Source organism: Podarcis vaucheri, assembly GCF_965113315.1.
Source record: "Podarcis vaucheri genome assembly, chromosome: 3".
Classification (NCBI taxonomy): Eukaryota; Metazoa; Chordata; class Lepidosauria; order Squamata; family Lacertidae; genus Podarcis; species Podarcis vaucheri.
In genome coordinates, this window is record NC_138761.1 from 41,726,614 (window position 1) to 41,747,884 (window position 21,271).

Consider the following 21,271-nt stretch of genomic DNA (forward strand, 5'->3'; position numbering starts at 1 on the left):
ACTGCTAATTTATTACGTAGGCTTTGGCAGGTCTGCTTTCTAGTACCAGCGCCATTTTACATAGTATGAAGAGCCACCTGTACTTCACCAACAGAGGTAGACTAGAATGCATTGCAGTTCTGTTTACTGGTTGCAAGAAGACAGTGAGAAGGCTCACAGAGGAGTTAAAAGTCTTCCCTGGCACTGCTCACAGCCTTCTAAGGAGGCCTGCCTCATATTTGGAACACTTGTGCTCTGAATAATTCTTAACAGTAGGCATAGCAGAGATGAAAGGGGAAAACAATGAATTTCACTCATTCTAACTTCACCATTCATAGCTCACTTAAAGGCAAATCTTAGCTTTTCTACTGGCAAACTGCATTTTCTAGGAACTAGCTCTACACCTTTCCCAATAAACAGGCATAAAGTTGCTTGTGAACTGCTAAGGCGGCCAGATTTCAAACATCTAAGTCAATTCTAAAACACCAAGCAGATTTTCAATATTTTATTTGGAAATGTCTTCACAGAAAAAAAAAATCTTTTTCCTAGAAAAACCGTAACAATTTCTATCCTCTATTTTAACATGCCTTTTGCAATCATTTTTTTTCCATTTAGGAAGTGATCTAATTAAAACAACATGCTTAGCTAAGTAACCACTATCAAGCTGGCCCAACCTGGAAAATCTCGTGTGCTAGAGAAATCCCAGCTGCAGCTCTTCAGCATGGTTTAAACTGGACTCTGACAATACCAATGAGACTGAGTGGTGACTCTTGAGTCACGATGCAGACAAGACAACAAACAATGCACTTTCAGTACAATTTGATAACATAGCAAAGGATTGCTGGTATATATGACTGGGAACTCAGTAAGTTATTTAGGAGCCTTACTTGGTAGCAACCCCTAAAGCTTCTTCTGAGTTGATTTGTATAGGATTACTTTGGAAGGGTGCACCACATAGGACTTTCTTTGGAGACTGGCTGTATCCAGGAAATGCATGCTTCCAAGAATCCACTACTGATACATTTTCTTTATACATCTGCAGAGCACATAAGGGGAGTTGCAGGAACTGCGTGTATCACTCATTGTCTGTTTGTGTCAGACATCTCATGAGTTTCTGGTTGTAAGAACGTGAATTAATATTATAATTTGATTTTTATATCGCTCTTCCTCATATAAGAGCCCAGGGCAGGCAACTGAAGTAGAATAAAATCCCATGCATTGTTAGGGACAGAACAACCTATTTCCATTCCATGTCAGTTCACATGCATGAGTATGCATGAATCATAGATCCATTCTGTTTTTTGCATTTTAAAAAATGCATGAAAAATTCACATTTGAATTGTACGAATGCTGTACTTTCTTCCCCTAAAAGACTTTTTTTTTTGCATGCTTTCAATGCATTTCTTCTACATATTTTTGTATGATTTTTCTGTTAAATACCAAACACTTATTTTCACATATTTTATGGAATTTTACAGACACTACATTGCCATTTCAGCAAAGTATGTAATCCAACCCATATCTGCATTCCGACATGCATGCAAATTTTTGGACAAGTGAATTAGGTTGGTTCAATTCCTAATACAGAATGATTTAATTTCTCCAGCATTCCTAGTCCTAATAGACATCTACATTTGAAAATGATCGTTTAGTGAAAAGAAGCCGAAGTTTCATGGACTATTTTCGGGAACTATATAACAAGCAGATCAGAGGATCATTCAAAACTGCAGACCAGAAGAGAAGACAAGGGTTTGCAGAGCCAAAGTGCAAGAGCTATCCTGTAGTTCTCCACGGCAACTCAAGATGGACTTTTGTGCCTCTATGTGGAACAAGAATGGGCTGCTAAAGATGCACCATGTCTTACAAAAAGTCAGTACAAGTAGGGTTTGTCTATTTATACCTTTGCGCACATATGAAATGCCAACTCTAAACCTGAACATGTAAGAAAAATCCACACTGTACCTCAACACTACTAGTTACTATTTCAGCTAAGTACCCACCAATTCTTGAGGCTTCTGTTACCCAAATACAAAGGGCACACTTGGCACATTAGACTGAAGGACAAACATATGTAGAAATTTCCATTTACGGTAAATGGAAAGGTGGATCTAATCCTTAATTGCACTTCACTCCTGGATAAGTTAAAGGGAATCACAAAGATACTTACACATATATGGTCTCTGTATATGATTCTCTACTTGTATGTTTCATCCAAATATCCATACCCATGTACAAAATAATCCTAAAATGCAGCCCTCAGTAAGCTTAATGTATTATTATTATTAGTAGTAGCAGCAGTAGTAGTACCCAGTCCATATGACTAGGTTGCCCCAGCCACTCTGGGCGGCTTCCAACACAAGGAGACATCAAACACAAGGAGACATCAAACACTGAAAACTTCCCTATACAGCGCTGCCTTTGTATGTCTTCTAAAAGTCATATAGTTGTTTATCTCCTTGACATCTGATGGGATGACATTCCATAGGATTGGGACCACTACCGAGATGGGCTCCTTAGGATACTGTTTTATGAAAAGTAGCCATGTAGCAAAGATAAGCATTAGCCACCATTCCAGCATTTCTCTATGTACTACCATGTTTCCTTGAATGTAATGCACATCTTTTTTGGCCAAATTATGTCACGAAAATTAGGGTGTGCATTAGATTTGAGGGCACATTAGATTCAATTACAAGCATGAAAAATATCGCTGATATAGTAAATACTTTTTGGGTTTCAAGGTTTTGAATACTGAGGTGCACATTAGATTTGATGGCGCATTAGATTCACGTATAGACGGTAGTAATCCCATCTCAAATTACACAAAAATGGCCTTGGCAATATGAAAGTAACCTGTGTTGTGAACCGCCCTGGAATCTAAAGATGAAGGGCAGTATACAATTTTAATAAATAGACATTCATTGAATTATGGGCACATTATTTATTTTTTATCATTCATATAACATTGTTTTTAATTTTTCTCTCATGAATAAATCCCTCATTCCATTTTTACAAATAGAGAACTGAAACCAAGACATAATCTCTTGGATGAGACCTAATAGTAAATCCATGGGTTGAGATCAGTGGTTCTCAAAATTGTTTTCGCTGGGCCGCTCTTTCAAAATAAAAAATTGCCAACATCACATCGATTTTTTTAATTGAAAAGAGATGCACTGGAAAACACAACTAGGATTGTCCTCAGTATCACTTGCTCTTGCTCTCATTATGAAAATATATCTATCCATATTCTGCAATTTGTTGTTGTTGTTATTATTATTATTATTCTACTACACTACACTACACTACACTGAAATGTTTCTTTGATTGTCCTTGACTCTTCCTGCCACACTTGCCATTGTCTCCTGCCACACCAGGGGGGCAGGGCTGTTGCCACACCCTCTAAGAACCACTGGCTTACATTCTATGTTTTTGCTTCATGGATGGAAGGAGGGCAGTTTTGTACCACTTTTGCTTATAGAACTCTCATTTGTTGAATGGAAAGCTATTCCCTCCATTCACAGAACAGAAACCTAAGTCCCAAGTCATGGATTAAATAGGATTTCCATCACAGGAAGTATCTGTTACAGTATGGAGGGCGGGGGGGTTAATGCTTTGTACTGGCAATGCACCCAATATAATTCAACGGCACACACCAAAGTCCATTAGTCTCCACCCTGAAAGTCTGGCAATTCAACAGCAACATCATGAATTAAATGTGATCCTACACAAGGCTTGCTGTGACAAACTGAATTGCAGTCTGTTATGCTGTAATAGAAAGAGCAAGCAGAGGAATGGGCATTTGGCAGGGCTTGTGACCAGATGGCCATGACAGCTGTTTTTGCCATACCTAGATAGGGTTATATAAGGTGAAGGAATTCTATAAGTTAGCTTTGTAGATCATTTTACTTATAATGCCAATCCGATTCCAGGAAGATTTTATACATGTTTTAGTTGTCTTTATGAATGTGAACAATTGTTGATTTACATTTTCTACTAATTGTATACCATTCTTTTCAGAATTTACATAGATGCCTTCCAGAGTTACTATATGGTGCAAGATTTCTAGCTATGACACACCCAGCTGTCCACGTGCATCTCATTCTATTTGGAGGAGGACCATGTGGACACAGAAGTTTGGGGCTGCTTTACTAATGAAGTCACTGGAAGGCTGTTGTCCTAGAGAAACTGCACCTTTCCAGTCTCTTGTAAAATTGGGGGGGGGGGTTGGGTTTTGGAGAGTAGCAAGACTATACAAAAAAACAGGCACTGATTATGTTCTCATGCTCCATTTAAAGATGACACACATATTTACAGAGTGGAGAAATAATTCATTGATCCACATGGTATTAAATATATTAAATACATTTTCATTAGAAATAAAGTAATATTTTCATTCCATACACATTATTAGGATATAAGGTTTACATGCACCTAGGACTCATCTCTCATGTTGTGGTATTTATGTTCCAATCCTGTTGCACACAACAGCTGAAAAAACCATCCCAGACTTACACACACATACATGTATAGATATAAACATACAGTTTTAGAAACACTAAAAGCTTTTCAAGCTCTTTGGTTATCTCCTATACCTTTTAAACTGCTGACAAAACACAATCAAGAGGAAATTGCTTATTTCCTAAAGTAGGCCTGTCCCCGTTCTTTTATCATCCCATCCTGATTAACTCTTCTCAGAGTTTTTTCTTTAAAGCTGTACAAAGGAAAGTTGATATTTAATACCCACCATAAAATATAACCTTTTTTTTGGTTTAACAGCAACTTTTTTCAATCATACAATGAATTTTTCACAATATTTCTACATACTATATATTTTTTTAAAAAAAACATTATTTCCTCTAGCGATTTTTCAGTTAGAGCCATATACTGTATAGTCAACTAACAAGTCAGTCCTTGATTGGCTTTTGCTAAATATTGTTTAAAGATCCTGCACAGTGGTCTCTATAAAGATGCATATCAGCAATACATCCTCTTCACACTCCTTGTTTCAACCTTTCCCCTTACATTTCAGAAGAGAAAATAGTATCTCTTACATAAATTGTGAATGATTGCATGGTGTCAGCTAGTTCCACTGTTGCTCCCATTTGCGGCATGGATGGGTTAGGGACCAGCAGGGGTACATAATGGGGTGTGTGTGTGTGTGTGTGTGTGTGTGTGTGTGTGTAATCAACAACGCAGACAAAAGAATAGCCCCCTAACCAGCAGTTCATCTCAAGTCCTTATAGCAATGCAAAAATAAGGATAACCCACTATACTCAATATCAAAGGTATAAAGTGTATTATTTTTTGAAAAATCCCAGTCAGACTAAATGATGAGCTGTGTCTGTTTTGCATAGACAGAACAAGGTTTGTTAATCTTAACTGAATAGCTTAATAGGTAAAGGAACCCTGGACGGTTAAATCCAGTCAAAGGCATCCCTGAAGGCAGCCCTGTTTAGGGAAGTTTTTAATGTTTGATGTTTTATTGAATTTTTAATATTCTGTTGGGAGCCACCCAGAGTGGCTGGGGAAACCAGTATAAGTAATAAAAATGTTGTTGTTGTTGTTGTTCAAAGGTGACTATGGCGTGTGGCACTCATCTTGGTTTTCAGGCTGAGGCAGCCAGCGTTTGCCCACAGACAGCTTTCCGGGTCATGTGGCCAGCATGACTAAATTGCTTCTGGTGCAACGGGACACCATGACAAGTGCCAGAGCACACAGAAATGTCCCTTTCCACCATGGCAGTACCTATTTATCTACTTGCACTGGTATGCTTTGAAACTGCTAGGCTGGCAGAAGCTAGGACAAAACAACAGGAGCTCATCCCGCTGCATGGGTTTGAACCACCGACCTTACGATCAGCAAGCTGAAGAGGCTCAGTGGTTTAGACCACAGTATGCCCTGCGTCCCTTAATAATGCCAGTGTGGTGCCACAAATAACTGCAAATCTAATGAGAATCAAAATCTCTACTTAATCTCTCCAGTCGCCACCCACTGCACTTCCGACTGCAAGCAGTGCCAGATTTATGTACAGGCTAAGCAGGCTGGAGCCCAGGGCCTCATAATCTAGAGGGGCCTTGACCTCTTGCCATTCTTTTTTTTTTTAAGGCAAATTTTACTATCTAGGCCCAGTTGCTTAGTAACATTAACCATGTGACGTATGAGTCTATGACTGTTTAACAGTTACACAAGTGCATACTTACTGTTTAGTGAAGTTTATGGAAGCTTTAAAGCTATTCAGAATCAAATAAATTCAGCTATGAAGCAATACAAGTGTTCAGATCACCATCTATCACTGTAGCATCCATTTTGAGAACAAGTGAGACTTATTTTATATCACTGTGAATCACAACAATATTTAATTTTGACTTTTTGTGAAAATAATAAGAAGTGATATGAAAGTGGTGCTAGTAAACAAAAATGACAAAAAGAACAGAAGTAAATATTCAAAATGTTTAAAGGCTTACTTAACCCTTAGATAAAGAATCATGTTTGCAAACAGAAAAAAATCAAGCAGACTTCACTGAGCAGACTAAAGAACAACCAGAACGCAGCCTCCCAAGAACTTCAAGAACTGTTGTCAGTAACTACCACTACAAGTACAGAAACTTATAGAGAAAGTAACAATGAAGTAACAGGATCGTCAGCCAAAAAATTAACAAAAGGAACTGAAGGAACATGCCACAAGATACAAGTGAGTGAGCTTTATTGTTTTTTATCAGACCTACAAAAAGATGGGCAGTGCTAAAAAAAATTATTTCCTCGAGTCAAAAGTTCCTAAACATTTATCAGACACAAGATGTGAGTGGAGACTCACGCCAAAGCTACTGCAGCTACTAGCAAAAGTTATGCTTACATTGTAGAAGCCCTCAGTCATATTTACTATAATGAAACAGAGAAAGGAGAAACTAGATGACATGCTGAAAAGCTTCTGCACAAAATGGAAGAATTTGAATTTATTTCCTTGCGTCACCTTTGGACACATTGGCTAGACCAATTTCATAAAGTTAGCAAGTCACTCCAAAGTTTACATACTTCACTGAGCATATGTGCAAATATTTACAGCTCACTATTGCAGCTTATATCAAACACTCAGACTAAATTGATTAAATTGAACAGCAAACAAAATTTACTCTACCAGATGTAGAGTGCAAAACTGTCAAAAGGCGGCAGAGAGTGCAAAAAAAACAAAACAATGATGGCACAACACCCAAAGCCTTAGATGAATTTTCTCCAATAGACAAGTTTTAGGGTAAATTCCTTTATCCCTGTCATGGATGCTCTTGAAGCCTACCTAGACAGAAGGGAAACCATGTATAGGAGTGTAGCTGGCAATTTTTGGTGAATCTGCAAGTGACCAAGGAACAGATTCACAACGGCAGTAAAATATTGATGAAAAAGTATCCAAAGGATGTTGAGCTTAGCCTACTCAAGGAACGCTTGTCCTTCCACCTGTATGTCAAAGAAGCTCACCCTGAAAATGAAAATTTAAGCCACCAAGATATGTATGAAATAATATTCCAGGAGAAAATTCAGACAGCTTTTTCAAATGTGGAAACAATTTTCAGATTGTTCCTGTGTTTAATGGTTGCAAACTGTACTAGTGAAAGATCAGTTTCTAGACTAAAAAGGATAAAGAATGATGTACAGTCAACGATGTGCCAAGACTGGTTGTCTGATCAAAGCATTCTCTGCACAGAAAACGATAAACTGCAACTTACTAATTTTAATGTTATAATTGGTAAGTTTGTATCCAAATGAGCTTGAAAGAAACTGTTCTGACTTTGTAGATAGTGTAATGTTGTAACATAACTATTATTTCCCTAGGAATGTTCTATGTGAATGTCTTCATTAACAATGTTTTTATCAGTGCTAAAATTTCAGAAATGTTCTACATTCGCTGAGTAGCTACAGAAGAGAACAAGGTTTTGCTTCTCGTGATCAGATGCTATTAAGTTTGGACCTCCCTAGGTTTCCTAGCCCTGGGGCCCCAGTTGCTTGAAGAGGAATTAAAGAACCTTTTAATGAGGGTGAAAGAAGAGAGCGCAAAATATAGTCTGAAGCTCAACATCAAAAAAACGAAGATCATGGCCACTGGGCCCATCACCTCCTGGCAAATAGAAGGGGAAGAAATGGAGGCAGTGAGAGATTTTACCTTCTTGGGCTCCATGATCACTGCAGATGGTGACAGCAGTCACAAAATTAAAAGTCGCCTGCTCCTTGGGAGAAAGGCGATGGCAAACCTTGACGGCATCTTAAAAAGAAGACATCACCTTGCCAACAAAGGTCCATATAGATAAAGCCATGGTTTTCCCAGTAGTGATGTATGGAAGTGAGAGCTGGGCCATAAAGAAGGCTGATCGCCGAAGAATTGATGCTTTTGAATTATGGTGCTGGAGGACACGCTTGAGAGTCCCATGGACTGCAAGAAGATCAAACCTATCCATTCTGAAGGAAATCAGCCCTGAGTGCTCACTGGAAGGACAGATCATGAAGCTGAGGCTCCAATACTTTGGCCACCTCATGAGAAGAGAAGACTCCCTGGAAAAGACCCTGATGCTGGGAAAGATGGAAGGCACAAGGAGAAGGGGACGACAGAGGACGAGATGGTTGGACACTGTTCTCGAAGCTACAAACATGAGTCTGACCAAACTGCAGGAGGCAGTGGAAGACAGAAGTGCCTGGCGTGCTCTGGTCCATGGGGCCACGAAGAGTCGGACACGACTAAACGACTAAACAACAACAACAGGTTTCCTAGCCCTGGGGCCGCAGTTGCTTTAATCTGGCCCTGGCTGCAAAGGTACCTGGAGAAAGGCCTCAGATGACACTCATAGAATTGTATAGTTAGAAGGAACCCAAAGTGTCATCCAGGAATCACAACTAAAGAATCCTTGACTGATAGAACTTACTGTCAGAAAGTTCTTCCTAATGTGTGGTCAGGATCTCTTGTGTTGCGATTTTAATCCACTGCTTCAGGTCCTACTCTCTGTTGCAGCAGAAGTCAAGCTTGTTCCATCTTCCATGTGGCAGCCCTCTAACTATCTGAAGATGCCTATTGTATCACCTCTCAGTCTTCTCTTCTCCAGGCTAAACACATCCAACACCCTGAACCAATTTTTGTGTGTTTTCATACAGTAAACCGCCCTGCAGTCCTCAGATGAAGGGTGGAGATTAAAGCAACATACAAACAAAAATAAAATAAAGTTGTGGTTTCCAGACCCTTGATTATATTGGTAACCCTCCTCTGTACATGTTCCAGTATGTCAATATCCTTCTTATTTTTTTTTTTTTATAATGATTTTTATTACATTTTTTCCAAATTACAAAGAAAACAAAAGGAAAGACAGAACAGAAGAAAAAAAGAAAAAAGAACAGAAAATCACAACCATTTCGACAACTCACTTCAAATTTCCATTGGACTTCCCCACATCTCCCACATAATGCATTCTTGATAATAAAGTTATCAGCAAATTATACCCTTATTTCGTATGTTTCTTTATATTTTCAGTTGCAATTTAAGTTTAAATCTCTTATTCTCCAATTACTCTAAAGATATAACATAATATCCTTTTTACCCGTTTAAACTTTGATTCTTTCATGAATGTTATCAATTTCATAAATAATTAAATTTCATTGCTGGGGCTAACGTTCCAAATCATACGGCGTCTTATGTTTCATACAACTTATAATACTTTTGCAAATAGTCTTTAAATTTTTTCCAGTCCTCCTCCATTGCCTCTTCTCCCAAGTCTCGGATCCTTGCAGTCATCTCGGCCAACAGTATGTCAATATCCTTCTTAAACTGTGGTGCCCAGAGCTGGACACAAAACTCCAGGTGAGGTCTGACCAAGACGAAATGTTCCTGAGCTCCTTGTCACGAACTCCAAGAAATTAAGAGCAGCTGCGTAGAACTGATGGCTGCTGACTGACCCCAATAAGGTCAGTGACTTACTTCTTCCTTCAGCCACACTCCCTCTCGGCAGTAGCTCCTCCCTGTCAGAACAAATGCTCTAGCAGAGCACACAGCAAAACACAAACACACAAGCAAGCCTTCAAACAAGCTACCAGCCTTAATCCAAAAAACACAAGCTCACTTTGTTCTGTCTCTTCATCCAATTCCTTCACAACCACCTCTGTTTAGTAGCACCTGGTCACAATGGATGCATAGACTGATGTGGAAGAAGGTGATCCAACAGGTATTTGGTCCCCAGCCATGTAGGGCTCTAAAGGTTAAGGCCAGCACTTTGAATTGAGCTTGGAAACTTTTATCAGGAGGGCTCACAGTTTGTGTGGTAGCCTCAACCAACAAAATGTTCTGCTTGCTTCCTTGAGGCTCAAGAGACAAAGATGGACCTAACAGTAAACCCAGAAAGGCTTGGATAAAATACAGTGGTACCTCGGGTTAAGTGCTTAATTCGTTCCAGAGGTCCGTTCTTAACCTGAAACTGTTCTTAACCTGAAGCACCACTTTAGCTAATGGGGCCTCCCGATTTCTGCTCTTATCCTGAAGCAAAGTTCTTAACCTGAAGCACTATTTCTGAGTTAGCGGAGTGTGTAACCTGAAGCGTATGCAACCCGAGGTACCACTGTAAACTCAGTTGATACAAGCAAAGTATCAACAAGGGTATTGGAACAACGTATTGGTTTAGGTGTGTCAAGAGACCTTGCAGGTCAGGTTAAGGGCAGTAAGGTTGACTAGACTGATTGCAAAAGCACAAAGTAATAATCTGCTGTTTGTTGGATGTCCCAGTTAAAATATCTGGCTCATAGGCAGATTATGAAGAAACTCACATATTTCAGTTTGAAGAAATTGGTTTGCCCTAACCTCCCACACATTGTAGTGGAGCTTATGAACTCAGCTCCTCTACGTGTGTGTGCAAACGCTAAGGTGCTTGTTGCAGAATACATTTTATAATCCACGCCTCAGAGTACTTTATGGATACAGCATTTTAGTCTGAGTCAGTGATCACAATCAGTTATTAATTTATTTATGCCTATCCTTCATGTCTAAATCTCATGAACAGAGGCTGTTTTATTTGTTTTTTGTTTTGTTTTAAAGTGAATCATCTTTCTTCTGACATCTCATTAATGTTAAGCTGCTTCCTGTATGATTCCTGCACCCGTAGCACCCCTTTTTGGACTGTGTCCATTTTACATGCTTAAAACAACGTGAAACATGCCTGAGAGTTAGAAATGAGCAATGCTGTTATTGTTTCTTGGCAACCAACTTAAGGGCAATTGCTGAACATAACCAGAGTGAACAAGAGAGAAAGAATCATGTACTATGAAGTTAAATTAATAGAAGTACTAGATTTTGCCCTGACCTGTCTAACTTGCAAAGCATTTTTTAAAAAAACCATTAACACCTCAGCTGTAGGTTTCCAGAGAACTAATTTAACCCCTCTTAGAGCTCAAGTTTGTTCATTTGTTTATTATTAGATTAAAATACTTCTGTATTCCTTTCTGTAACACTGTCAAAGCTGCTGACTATAACATGATTATACAGTTTTAAATTAACAAAAAGAAAAAAGTAATAATAAAAACAAAACAGTTACAGCAGCAAAAAAATAAATATTCTTTAAGCCACTCTAAATCAGCCCAAGGCTTTTCCTAAAAGAGCCAGTTTTTGGCCACACACCAAAAGCTCAGCAATGGGGAAAAAGGAGTTATACAGAGTTACATAAATAAATGGAATTGTACTGTGTGACACTACAATGCATGGCTCTGACAAATGCTGCCTTCTAGCGTGTGGAGTGGCCTCTTTGGGAATGGCACTTCACAACCCAGAACCCAAGATTTCTTAGTCATGCTTCATAGTATCATGCAGTACAACTTCATTTGTGTGCTCAAGTGGCAAATGTCAGAGACCCCTCTGTGCCCTTCAGAATCTCTTCTCCATTAGATAGAAACTAGTCCCTGCGGGACTTGACATCTTTCCGCAGGGCCTGCAAGACAGAGTTGTTCCGCCAGGCCTTTGGTCAGGGCGCAGCCTGACTCCCTCCTCTGGCAACCTGCACAGAATTTTGTTTAATCGGTTGCCATCAATTTGATTTTAACTAATTTTTATAATGAAATATTTTTAGAATGTGTTATTATTTGATTGTTTATTTGATTGTTGTTAGCCGCCCTGAGCCCGGCTCAGCTGGGGAGGGCGGGATATAAATAAATTTTTTTATTATTATTATTATTAGTAACTTGGAGGCAAAGGAAATTGTGGGGCTAAAACTGCTTAGCTCCAGGAAAGAGACTCCATTCTAGACTTCTCTCCCAAAGCGTTCTTGCAAATATACACAGTGATGTTTGCTTTCTGTTCCACAAGAACCGAAGAGGGGATGCATCCTTCTCTGTTTACCCCTGTCCTTTCTTGGTCCTCATGAATTGTTGTTGTTGTTTAGTCGTTTAATTGTGTCCGACTCTTCGTGACCCCATGGACCAGAGCACGCCAGGCACTCCTGTCTTCCACTGCCTCCCGCAGTTTGGTCAAACTCATGCTGGTAGCTTCAAGAACACTATCCAACCATCTCATCCTCTGTCGTCTCCTTCTCCTTGTGTCCTCCATCTTTCCCAACATCAGGGTCTTTTCCAGGGAGTCTCCTCTTCTCATGAGGTGGCCAAAGTATTGGAGTCTCAGCTTCAGGATCTGTCCTTCCAGATACAAGTGCTAAAAGCACCCTCTCAATCTATGGTTGCTGCAGGTACCACATACACACTTTTAAATGCCTTTTGATTGGTTGTCTGCTCCCACCTTGAACACATTACAATTTGTATAATGAGTTTTTGATAAAGAGGAAATGCTCTTTACTAGCGATCAGAGAGAAATTATATTTGCATTTTAATACAAAATTATCTAATTTGCACTTTCAGAAACAAAACGCAAACCAAAATGCAGCTGTCTTTTGACAAGAATTTGGGGAAATGTAGCTCATTTAAATTACGAGCTGGCCCCAAAACAGTCTCTAACAAGGACCGATGCAATCTTTCCCCAAATAAGAAAGTACTATATTTTCACAGGCAAAATTTCTATAGTTAAGGCCAAACCTTAATCAAATGATTCCATATTCTCTTATTTCAAGCCGTACTATACGCTTGGGAGCCTTATAAATCAATGTGTTCCACTTTTTAAATAAAATTTTAATGGGCAAGTTTTCTATGAAACATGGAACTTTTTAAAAGATAAAAATTATATAATTGGTTGATATTTTGAGCATCAGTGTTTCAATTCCATTGTAATATAAAAATTTAGTCACAGATAATTTGAATTGTTATTGTTAAATTTAGTACACAACATTTACGGTTATGTGCTTTGTATTGAATCAACAATGTATCTTTTAAAACCTCCTGTTTTGATGCATAGAAAAAAATGGTGACTGACTAAAACACACTAGAAAGACAAGAAACTTATCCCTGAATAGATAATGTGAACTGTACATTTTCCAGTGCTTCGGCAATCTTGTATTAAGAATATTTTTAGAGATGGAAAGATGAGCTCACAAGAATTCTGGGCTAAAAGTTGTCAACTACTTTATGGTCCTGAATTAGATGATCACATATTTTATTTTTCCTCTGTGGAGCCTATGACTTATTTTCAGTGCATAACATCAACAATGCCCAATAATTCAGACAGCTGTTCCATATTTATTTTTAAGCACATCTTTCAATATGTGCTCTCATCTTGGTCTATATTTACCCTCTATTGTACAAGCTCTGCACTTTCTCATTTCACCTGTTGTTTCTTCTAATAATTGCTTGTGAGGCTCTGACAATCAATCCCCAGGGTAAAGGGTCAAAACTGTGCCTTAAAAGTTCTTCTGACGGAAAGCAGCTTTCGCCTTTCTCTTCATCTATGGAAAAAGGCTGTTTAAATTGTACTGATCTATCCCTGAAATCCTTAAAAAGAAAACAGATTCAAGAAAACAGAGAGGCACCCATCTGTCTTGAGAGACAATGGAGTGTGCCTATGGGGGTGAAGTCAAACCGCTGTGTTAGCAGCACAAAACTAACCTCCCTGGGGTCCTGGGCTGCCCAGACAACAAAACTCCTTTCTTGACCTCACTGATGTGATCCAAAGGAAAACAGACCAATATGTTCGGTACCAGTTTGCCTGCAGGAGTTGCCAGAAAGGCGTACAAGGCACCATTCAACCATCTGAGGTATTCCACTCCGGATTTGTGTAGGGTTTACTCCTTCGCCTTTTCTTCACCTGAAGATGTCCCGCAAGGCAACAGACTTTTAGGATCAGAGTTTTCCTTTCCTAGATGGGTTACCTTCCCAGGTTGACAAGTCCCATCAGCCCCTCTCTTCCCTCTACAGCACGTGCAGAAACCGCCTTCTTAACCATTGGTCCCGCTATTGTTTTGTACATTCCATCCACCAGAGCCTGTCTTCTCATGCAGGGCAAGACCCTAACTTACTTAGGGTATGAGACACATTGGCTACTGTCACCTGGTTTAACTGAGTAGCTGAAGCCGTTCCTGGGGTGTGGCCGCTGTCATATGCTGACAGCTTCTAGCAGCCACAGCTGGGAGCAGAGTGCGGGGTGGGGACCAAAGGTGGACAAACAACCCAGAAGGAGCACAACATGTCCCCCACCAGAGGTACTACCCCCCTAAAACCCCATACACCCTGGAGAGGCAGTAATCTTAGGTCATTTAGTGGAAGGCCCACAAGCCTTCATGTTCTTGGCAGACATGCTCTGGGGCCGTGTTGCCAAATTATCAACTTGGAATTCTAGTGCCAGGCCCTATATTTTGACTCAAACTTCTCATACATATAAATGATCTACTGGAACTGAGTAATGAAACTTAAACTCTGACAAATTAAGACAGATTGGCTTAAATCAAACTGAATGAATGTAGCCAATGCCAGACAGATTTCAGTAGAAAACCTCTAGTTCAAGCATGAATTCAGCTAATACTATCATCAGCCTTATGTTTTGAAAAATGAGGATAACAATAAACTACCTTATAATGTGGCCATAAGAACTGGTGGCTATAAGGATTTCTGAGATCAGGTATGTGAAGCACTTTGGGATTTCAGGAAAATGAGCATAGTAGAAGCAGGTGCTTGTGTCAACCAGTATCAACCAGTATCAAAAACAAGCCTTCTATTCTGCAGAAATATTTTCTGTTGTTACTGAACTGTCTGAACCTGATCCAGCTATTTTCACCACTACCCCCAACCTGATGTTGCCTGGAAGAGCTGTGAAAAAACTCATGAGATCCCTACTATGTGTATCATTTTTATATGGTAAATATCCTTTATATGGTAAATATCCTCATGTCCTTTCTGATTCCGCAATTTCTCCCATGGGCTGGGAGAGGAGACGACTGGGAGACCAACTGTAGGTGGGAGATCAACAGTAGGCAGAGCCAACTAGTTCTAGGTTTGTCCCCATCCTCCTCCCTGATGACTTCTACAAGGACAACACTGAGACTAAGGAGGAGACAGCTGACAGCCAGTGACATTTGCTGGACAGCCTGTAAGTAAGAAGAAAGGAAGGTGGGGGCTGGCTAAGGGAAGACTAATCATGGTGGATCAATGTCCCATTTGGCCAAACAGATAAATCTTTACTGAAAGCACATCCACAAGAATCTGCCCCCCGGAGTGTCATACAGTGGTGCCCCGCAAGACAAATGCCTCGCAAGACGGAAAACTCGCTAGACGAAACAGTTTTCCGTTTTGGAGGTGCTTCGCAAAACGAATTTCCTATGGGCTTGCTTCGCAAGACGACAATGTCTTGCAAGTTCCTGCTGGGTTTTTTTTCCTTCCCCCCTTTTTCTAAGCCACTAAGTCGCTTATCAGCTGATCTGGTCAGCAGATAAGCCGCTAAAAGCCGCTAATAGCGCTAATCTTCTAATCCGTCAATGGGCTTGCTTCGCAAGACGAAAAAACCGCTAGACGAAGAGAATCACAGAACGGATTCTTTTCGTCTTGCGAGGCACCACTGTATGTTCAAAACAAAATTAGGTATTATTATTATTATTATGGTATTAGGAAACACAAAGTAGATAAGAGTAATTAACCGGGGGGGGGCAATTACTCTTATCTACTTTGTATTTCCTAATACCAAGGAGACTTTCCATTCCTTTCTGGCCTTGTCTATGAAAGAAAATGCTGTTTTGTAAAAACAAAGTTCAATTCACCACAGAACACTAATTCTAACTAGCCTATCCCTCTTCATATAATTATGTGGTAGCTAATATAGCAAGAAAATATATTTTACTAATGCGAGTAAGAACAGCATTTTGCTATTGGTAAATGTCAATAGTAATTACTTTTAACAAAGAAGGCCACTGCAGGCAACACATGAATCTATCATCTCTTGCTCTTAATGTTTAATGTACAGAAACCACAACCCACAATATAAAACTGATGTTGAACTAATTGCAAACTAGTGATTTCCACTATATATAAAAATCAAATTCTGGCATCAAATTTAACAACAGCTTCCAATTCAACTACAGCTTCCAGCATACATTCATTCTATTACTTTATTGATTGCCGGCATTGGACCACTAAAGAACAGTTAAATATCAAATACCGTATTTTTCGCACTATAGGACGCACTTTTTCCCCTCCAAAAATGAAGGGGAAATGTGTGTGCGTCCTATGGTGCGAATGCAGGCTTTTGCTGAAGCCTGGAGAGCGAGAGGGGTCCGTGCGCACCGACCCCTCTCGCTCTCCAGGCTTCAGGAAGCTATCCCAAGTCTTGCAAGCTCGGCGGGATGTCCCGCGGGCTCGCAAGGCTTGCGGGCAGCAGCCTGCACCCAAAAGCTGGGGACAGCGGGGAGGCGCAGAGCCGCCACCCCGCTATTCCCCGACCTGATCTGGAGGCTGGCGGGGGGAGAAGCAAGCCTGCTTCTCCCCCCCACCATCCCCACAACCTCCAGATCAGGTCGGGGAAAAGCGGGATGGCGGCGCTCCGCCATCCCGCTATTCCCCGACCTGATCTGGAGGCTGGGGGAGGGAGAAGCAAGCCTGCTTCTCCCCCCCACCATCCCCACAACCTCCAGATCAGGTCGGGGAAAAGCGGGATGGCGGCGCTCCGCCATCCCGCTATTCCCCGACCTGATCTGGAGGCTGGGGGAGGGAGAAGCAAGCCTGCTTCTCCCCCCCACCATCCCCACAACCTCCAGATCAGGTCGGGGAAAAGCGGGATGGCGGCGCTCCGCCATCCCGCTATTCCCCGACCTGATCTGGAGGCTGGGGGAGGGAGAAGCAAGCCTGCTTCTCCCCCCCACCATCCCCACAACCTCCAGATCAGGTCGGGGAAAAGCGGGATGGCGGCGCTCCGCCATCCCGCTATTCCCCGACCTGATCTGGAGGCTGGGGGAGGGAGAAGCAAGCCTGCTTCTCCCCCCCACCATCCCCACAACCTCCAGATCAGGTCGGGGAAAAGCGGGATGGCGGCGCTCCGCCATCCCGCTATTCCCCGACCTGATCTGGAGGCTGGGGGGGGGAGCCTCCAGGCTTCAGGAGAGCCCCACCGCCAGCCCCACAAGCTCGGGGGACAGCGGGAGAGGCGCAGCGCGCCCTTCCCGCTGTCCCCCGACTTGTCTAGAAGGCTGGCGGGGGGAGAAGCCTGCTCCTCCCCGTCGCCAGCCCCGCAAACTCGGGGGACAGCGGGAGAGGCGCAGCGCGCCTTTGCCGCTGTACCCCGACTTGTCTAGAAGGCTGGCGGGGGAAGAAGCCTGCTCCTCCCCGTCGCCAGCCCTGCAAACTCGGGGGACAGCGGGAGAGGCGCAGCGCGCCTTTGCCGCTGTCCCCCGACTTGTCTAGAAGACTGGCGGGGGAGAAGCCTGCTCCTCCCCATCACCAGCCCCGCAAACTCGGGGGACAGCGGGAGAGGCGCAGCGCGCCTTTGCCGCTGTACCCCGACTTGTCTAGAAGGCTGGCGGGGGAAGAAGCCTGCTCCTCCCCGTCGCCAGCCCTGCAAACTCGGGGGACAGCGGGAGAGGCGCAGCGCGCTATCCCGCTGTCTCCCGACATGGTTTGGAGGCTGGCGGAAGGCTTCTTCCTCCCCCAGCCCCGCAAGTTCGCAGAGCGATGCCAAAGCTGCGCGCAGCTTCGGCATGGCTCTGGGTCCCGTTCTGGGGGAGGGGGAAGCTCGGGCTTCCCCGCCCCAGCCCCGCGCCTGGCGGGGGGGGGGGATAATTTTTTTTTGCCTTTATTTCCCCCCCCCCAAATCTAGGTGCGTCCTATGGACCGGTGCGTCCAATAGTCCGAAAAATACGGTATTTTAGATTTAATATATCTGAATACCTAAGAAACACTATCTATCTATCTATCTATCTAATTTATTTATTTAGTTTCATTACTGCCCTTCATCCAAGGATCACAAGACCATTTACAGTATAAAAACCAAAAAATGGCTAACAAATAAAATAATACCCTCCACCCCAAGTTTAAAAGGTCATAGATAGTATTCTGCCAATGGCCTGGGAGAAGAGGAATCTTTTATTATCTTTTTATATATGCTGGAAGCTGCCCAGAGTGGCTGTGGCAACCCAGTCAGATGGGTGGGATTTAAATAAAATAAAATGTTGTTGTTATTATTGTTATGAAGCAAATGGTGCGGGGGGGATCTCTTTATTTACTTCTATCACATCGCACACTTAAGATTCCCCCCCCCAATATTTCTAAACTTCAAAGCCCCACTGATTTAAAATGGGTTTAAAAGGAAAGTATTCCAGCACCTCAATCATTTCGGCAGCACTTTTTCTTGCTCTACAATATTAATTAATTAAATTTGTATACAACCCTATACCCGTAGATCTTAGGGTGGGGTTTACAACATAAAACAAATGTGTAAGGAGAAAGTCCAATGTGATCATACTTTAAATTTAAAAGAGGAAGTTTAGCAGCTGCAGTCAAGTTTTCTGATAGCTATTTTGGGTGTCTCTAAGTGCATGTCCTCAACAGAGAATTGTTCTGAGGTTCATGTTGATCTCAGTGCAATCAAGTAGCTAGCTAAATACTGTTAAGGATTGGTTGCAGGTAATCTTATTTGAAAAAAGGGAATCAGGAAGATCAAATTTTACATCAAATCTCAAAAGTTCAGAAGGGCTGCCTTCAGATGTACATTTATCTAGCCACTCATTATTACAACCTGTCCTTTTGATAGCTCCCGCCATTTATTTCAATACATCAAGATCACCACCAAAGTTTGTTCCATTTCATTCATACTCACACTGAAAAGGTGAGGCAAGCTGATCCTGGTTTATCCTTAAAGGCAATGAACTCTCAGTAGACTGTTCTCCTGAAATCACTTTCTTTGTTGTGGAGTACTTGGGCTTGATAACATATTCCTGTTTTTGGCCATGATGCACATTCATCATCAAAGTCTGGGATGAAAGGGGCATCATTCTGTTTGAAGAAACAAGAACAGAGAAAATATTATTTTCTGTGTGTTATTACATTTGCTATATACAGGGAATGTCCATTTTGTCAGTGACCAAGTCTGATATCTTACTGCTTCATGGCTGTAGCAGATATATATACAGTGGTACCTCGGGTTACATACGCTTCAGGTTACAGACTCCACTAACCCAGAAATACTGCTTCAGGTTAAGAACTTTGCTTCAGGATGAGAACAGAAATTGTGCTCCGGCGGCGCAGTAGCAGCAGGAGGCCCCATTAGCTAAAGTGGTGCTTCAGGTTAAGAACAGTTTCAGATTAGTACAGACCTCAGGAACGAATTAAGTACTTAACCTGAGGTACCACTGTATATATATATATATATTAATTATTTATTCAATTTAAATCTCATACTTCCTGCCATAGGAAGCCCATGGCAGCAAACACATCAATATCATTAAAAACATTTTTTTAAAAAGTTTAAACATCATACTATGAACTGCTATTGTTGCTATTTAAAGGTTGCACATAAATTAATCAACAAATAATTTGTCCAACATGTGGGCCCAACTGTGGAACAGACACACTTAGTGGGGCAGGAGGGCTTATATACCACATGCAGCCTCTACCTCACGGGACACCTGTGTGAACTTATGGCTATGTCCTTGTCACTAATTTAAAATCATTAAAGTACTACATTGTTATAAATGCAAATATCATTTGTTCTAGAGTCCAAGGAAGTTCTCTTTATACAGAATATTCTTGGACTGCCTTTATTAAACAATTATGACAGGAAGAACTGAGCAAAGTGACATTTGGCAAGAGAAATACTGTCTAGACTAAATAAGCCGACCCTAACTCCAACCATCTTTCATAAATGCAAGTTATTTTCTGTAAGTCTGAAGCTCAGCTGCACAGCCAGCAACTGTTAAAAGAAACTGGCTTTTTTTCAGAATGATTTCTAATATTCTTGACTTTTTTCTATTCTATTTCTCAAATAAAGTAACAAACCAGAGAACCAAATTATATGGGTTGATTTAAGATTCTTAACACACACACACACACACACACACGGCACAATGAACATTTTCTTGCATTTTCTGAACATAAAGGTAAAGGGTAAAGGGACCCAAGACCATTAGGTCCAGTTATGGCTGACTCTGGGGTTGCGGCGCTCATCTCGCTTTATTGGCCGAGGGAGCCGGCTTACAGCTTCCGGGTCATGTGGGCAGCATGACTAAGCCGCTTCTGGCGAACCAGAGAAGCACGGAAACGCTGTTTGCCTTCCCGCCAGAGCGGTACCTATTTATCTACTTGCACTTTGACGTGCTTTCGAACTGCTAGGTTGGCAGGAGCAGGGACTGAGCAATGGGAGCACACCCCGTTGCGGGGATTCGAACCGCCGACCTTCTGATCGGCAAGTCCTACGCTCTGTGGTTTAACCCACTGCGCCACCCGCGTCCCATTTTCTGAATATAAAATGTTCTTTAAAAGAATCTAGTGTTGTTGTTTTCAGTTTTCTACATGCTAGAGTATGTACACATCAAGGATGAGGAAACACAGTAACACCATACATGTAACTGAAGGATACAGTAAAGAACACTCCAAGCATAATGAACCCAGCTTACAACTGTCTGTCAGACAGTCTCATAAAAATATGCAGAGGATGAGTGTTTTGGGGACTATTGGATTTCTGTCAGAGCATGTTTGTACCCAGTCGGGGTTTTTTTGAAAGAAAAATAGGTGCCGGTATGCACCATGCCCCCCCCCTTTCCTGCCCCCCCACTCGCCTCATTACCCCCTCACCTTTGCCACTTCCTCCTCCTGAGTCGCTGCTGCTTCCCGCGGAAGACACAGCCTCCCAGAGTTGCTTTGGCGCGAACCTTATCACCAAAGCACCTTCCAGGAAGCTGCCTGACAATTGTAAAAATCGCACCAGAGC

At 41.7% G+C, this 21,271-nt stretch overlaps 1 protein-coding gene across 1 annotated transcript in view; it reads right to left on the reverse strand.

Annotated features, from left to right (window-relative positions):
* The window catches only part of LTBP1 (latent transforming growth factor beta binding protein 1), a 186,046-nt gene that overhangs the window by 130,059 nt on the left and 34,716 nt on the right, over nt 1-21,271 (reverse strand). The window contains 1 exon segment of the mRNA XM_082216221.1: nt 19,163-19,338. Within this exon segment, the coding sequence (XP_082072347.1) occupies nt 19,163-19,338 (176 nt within the window).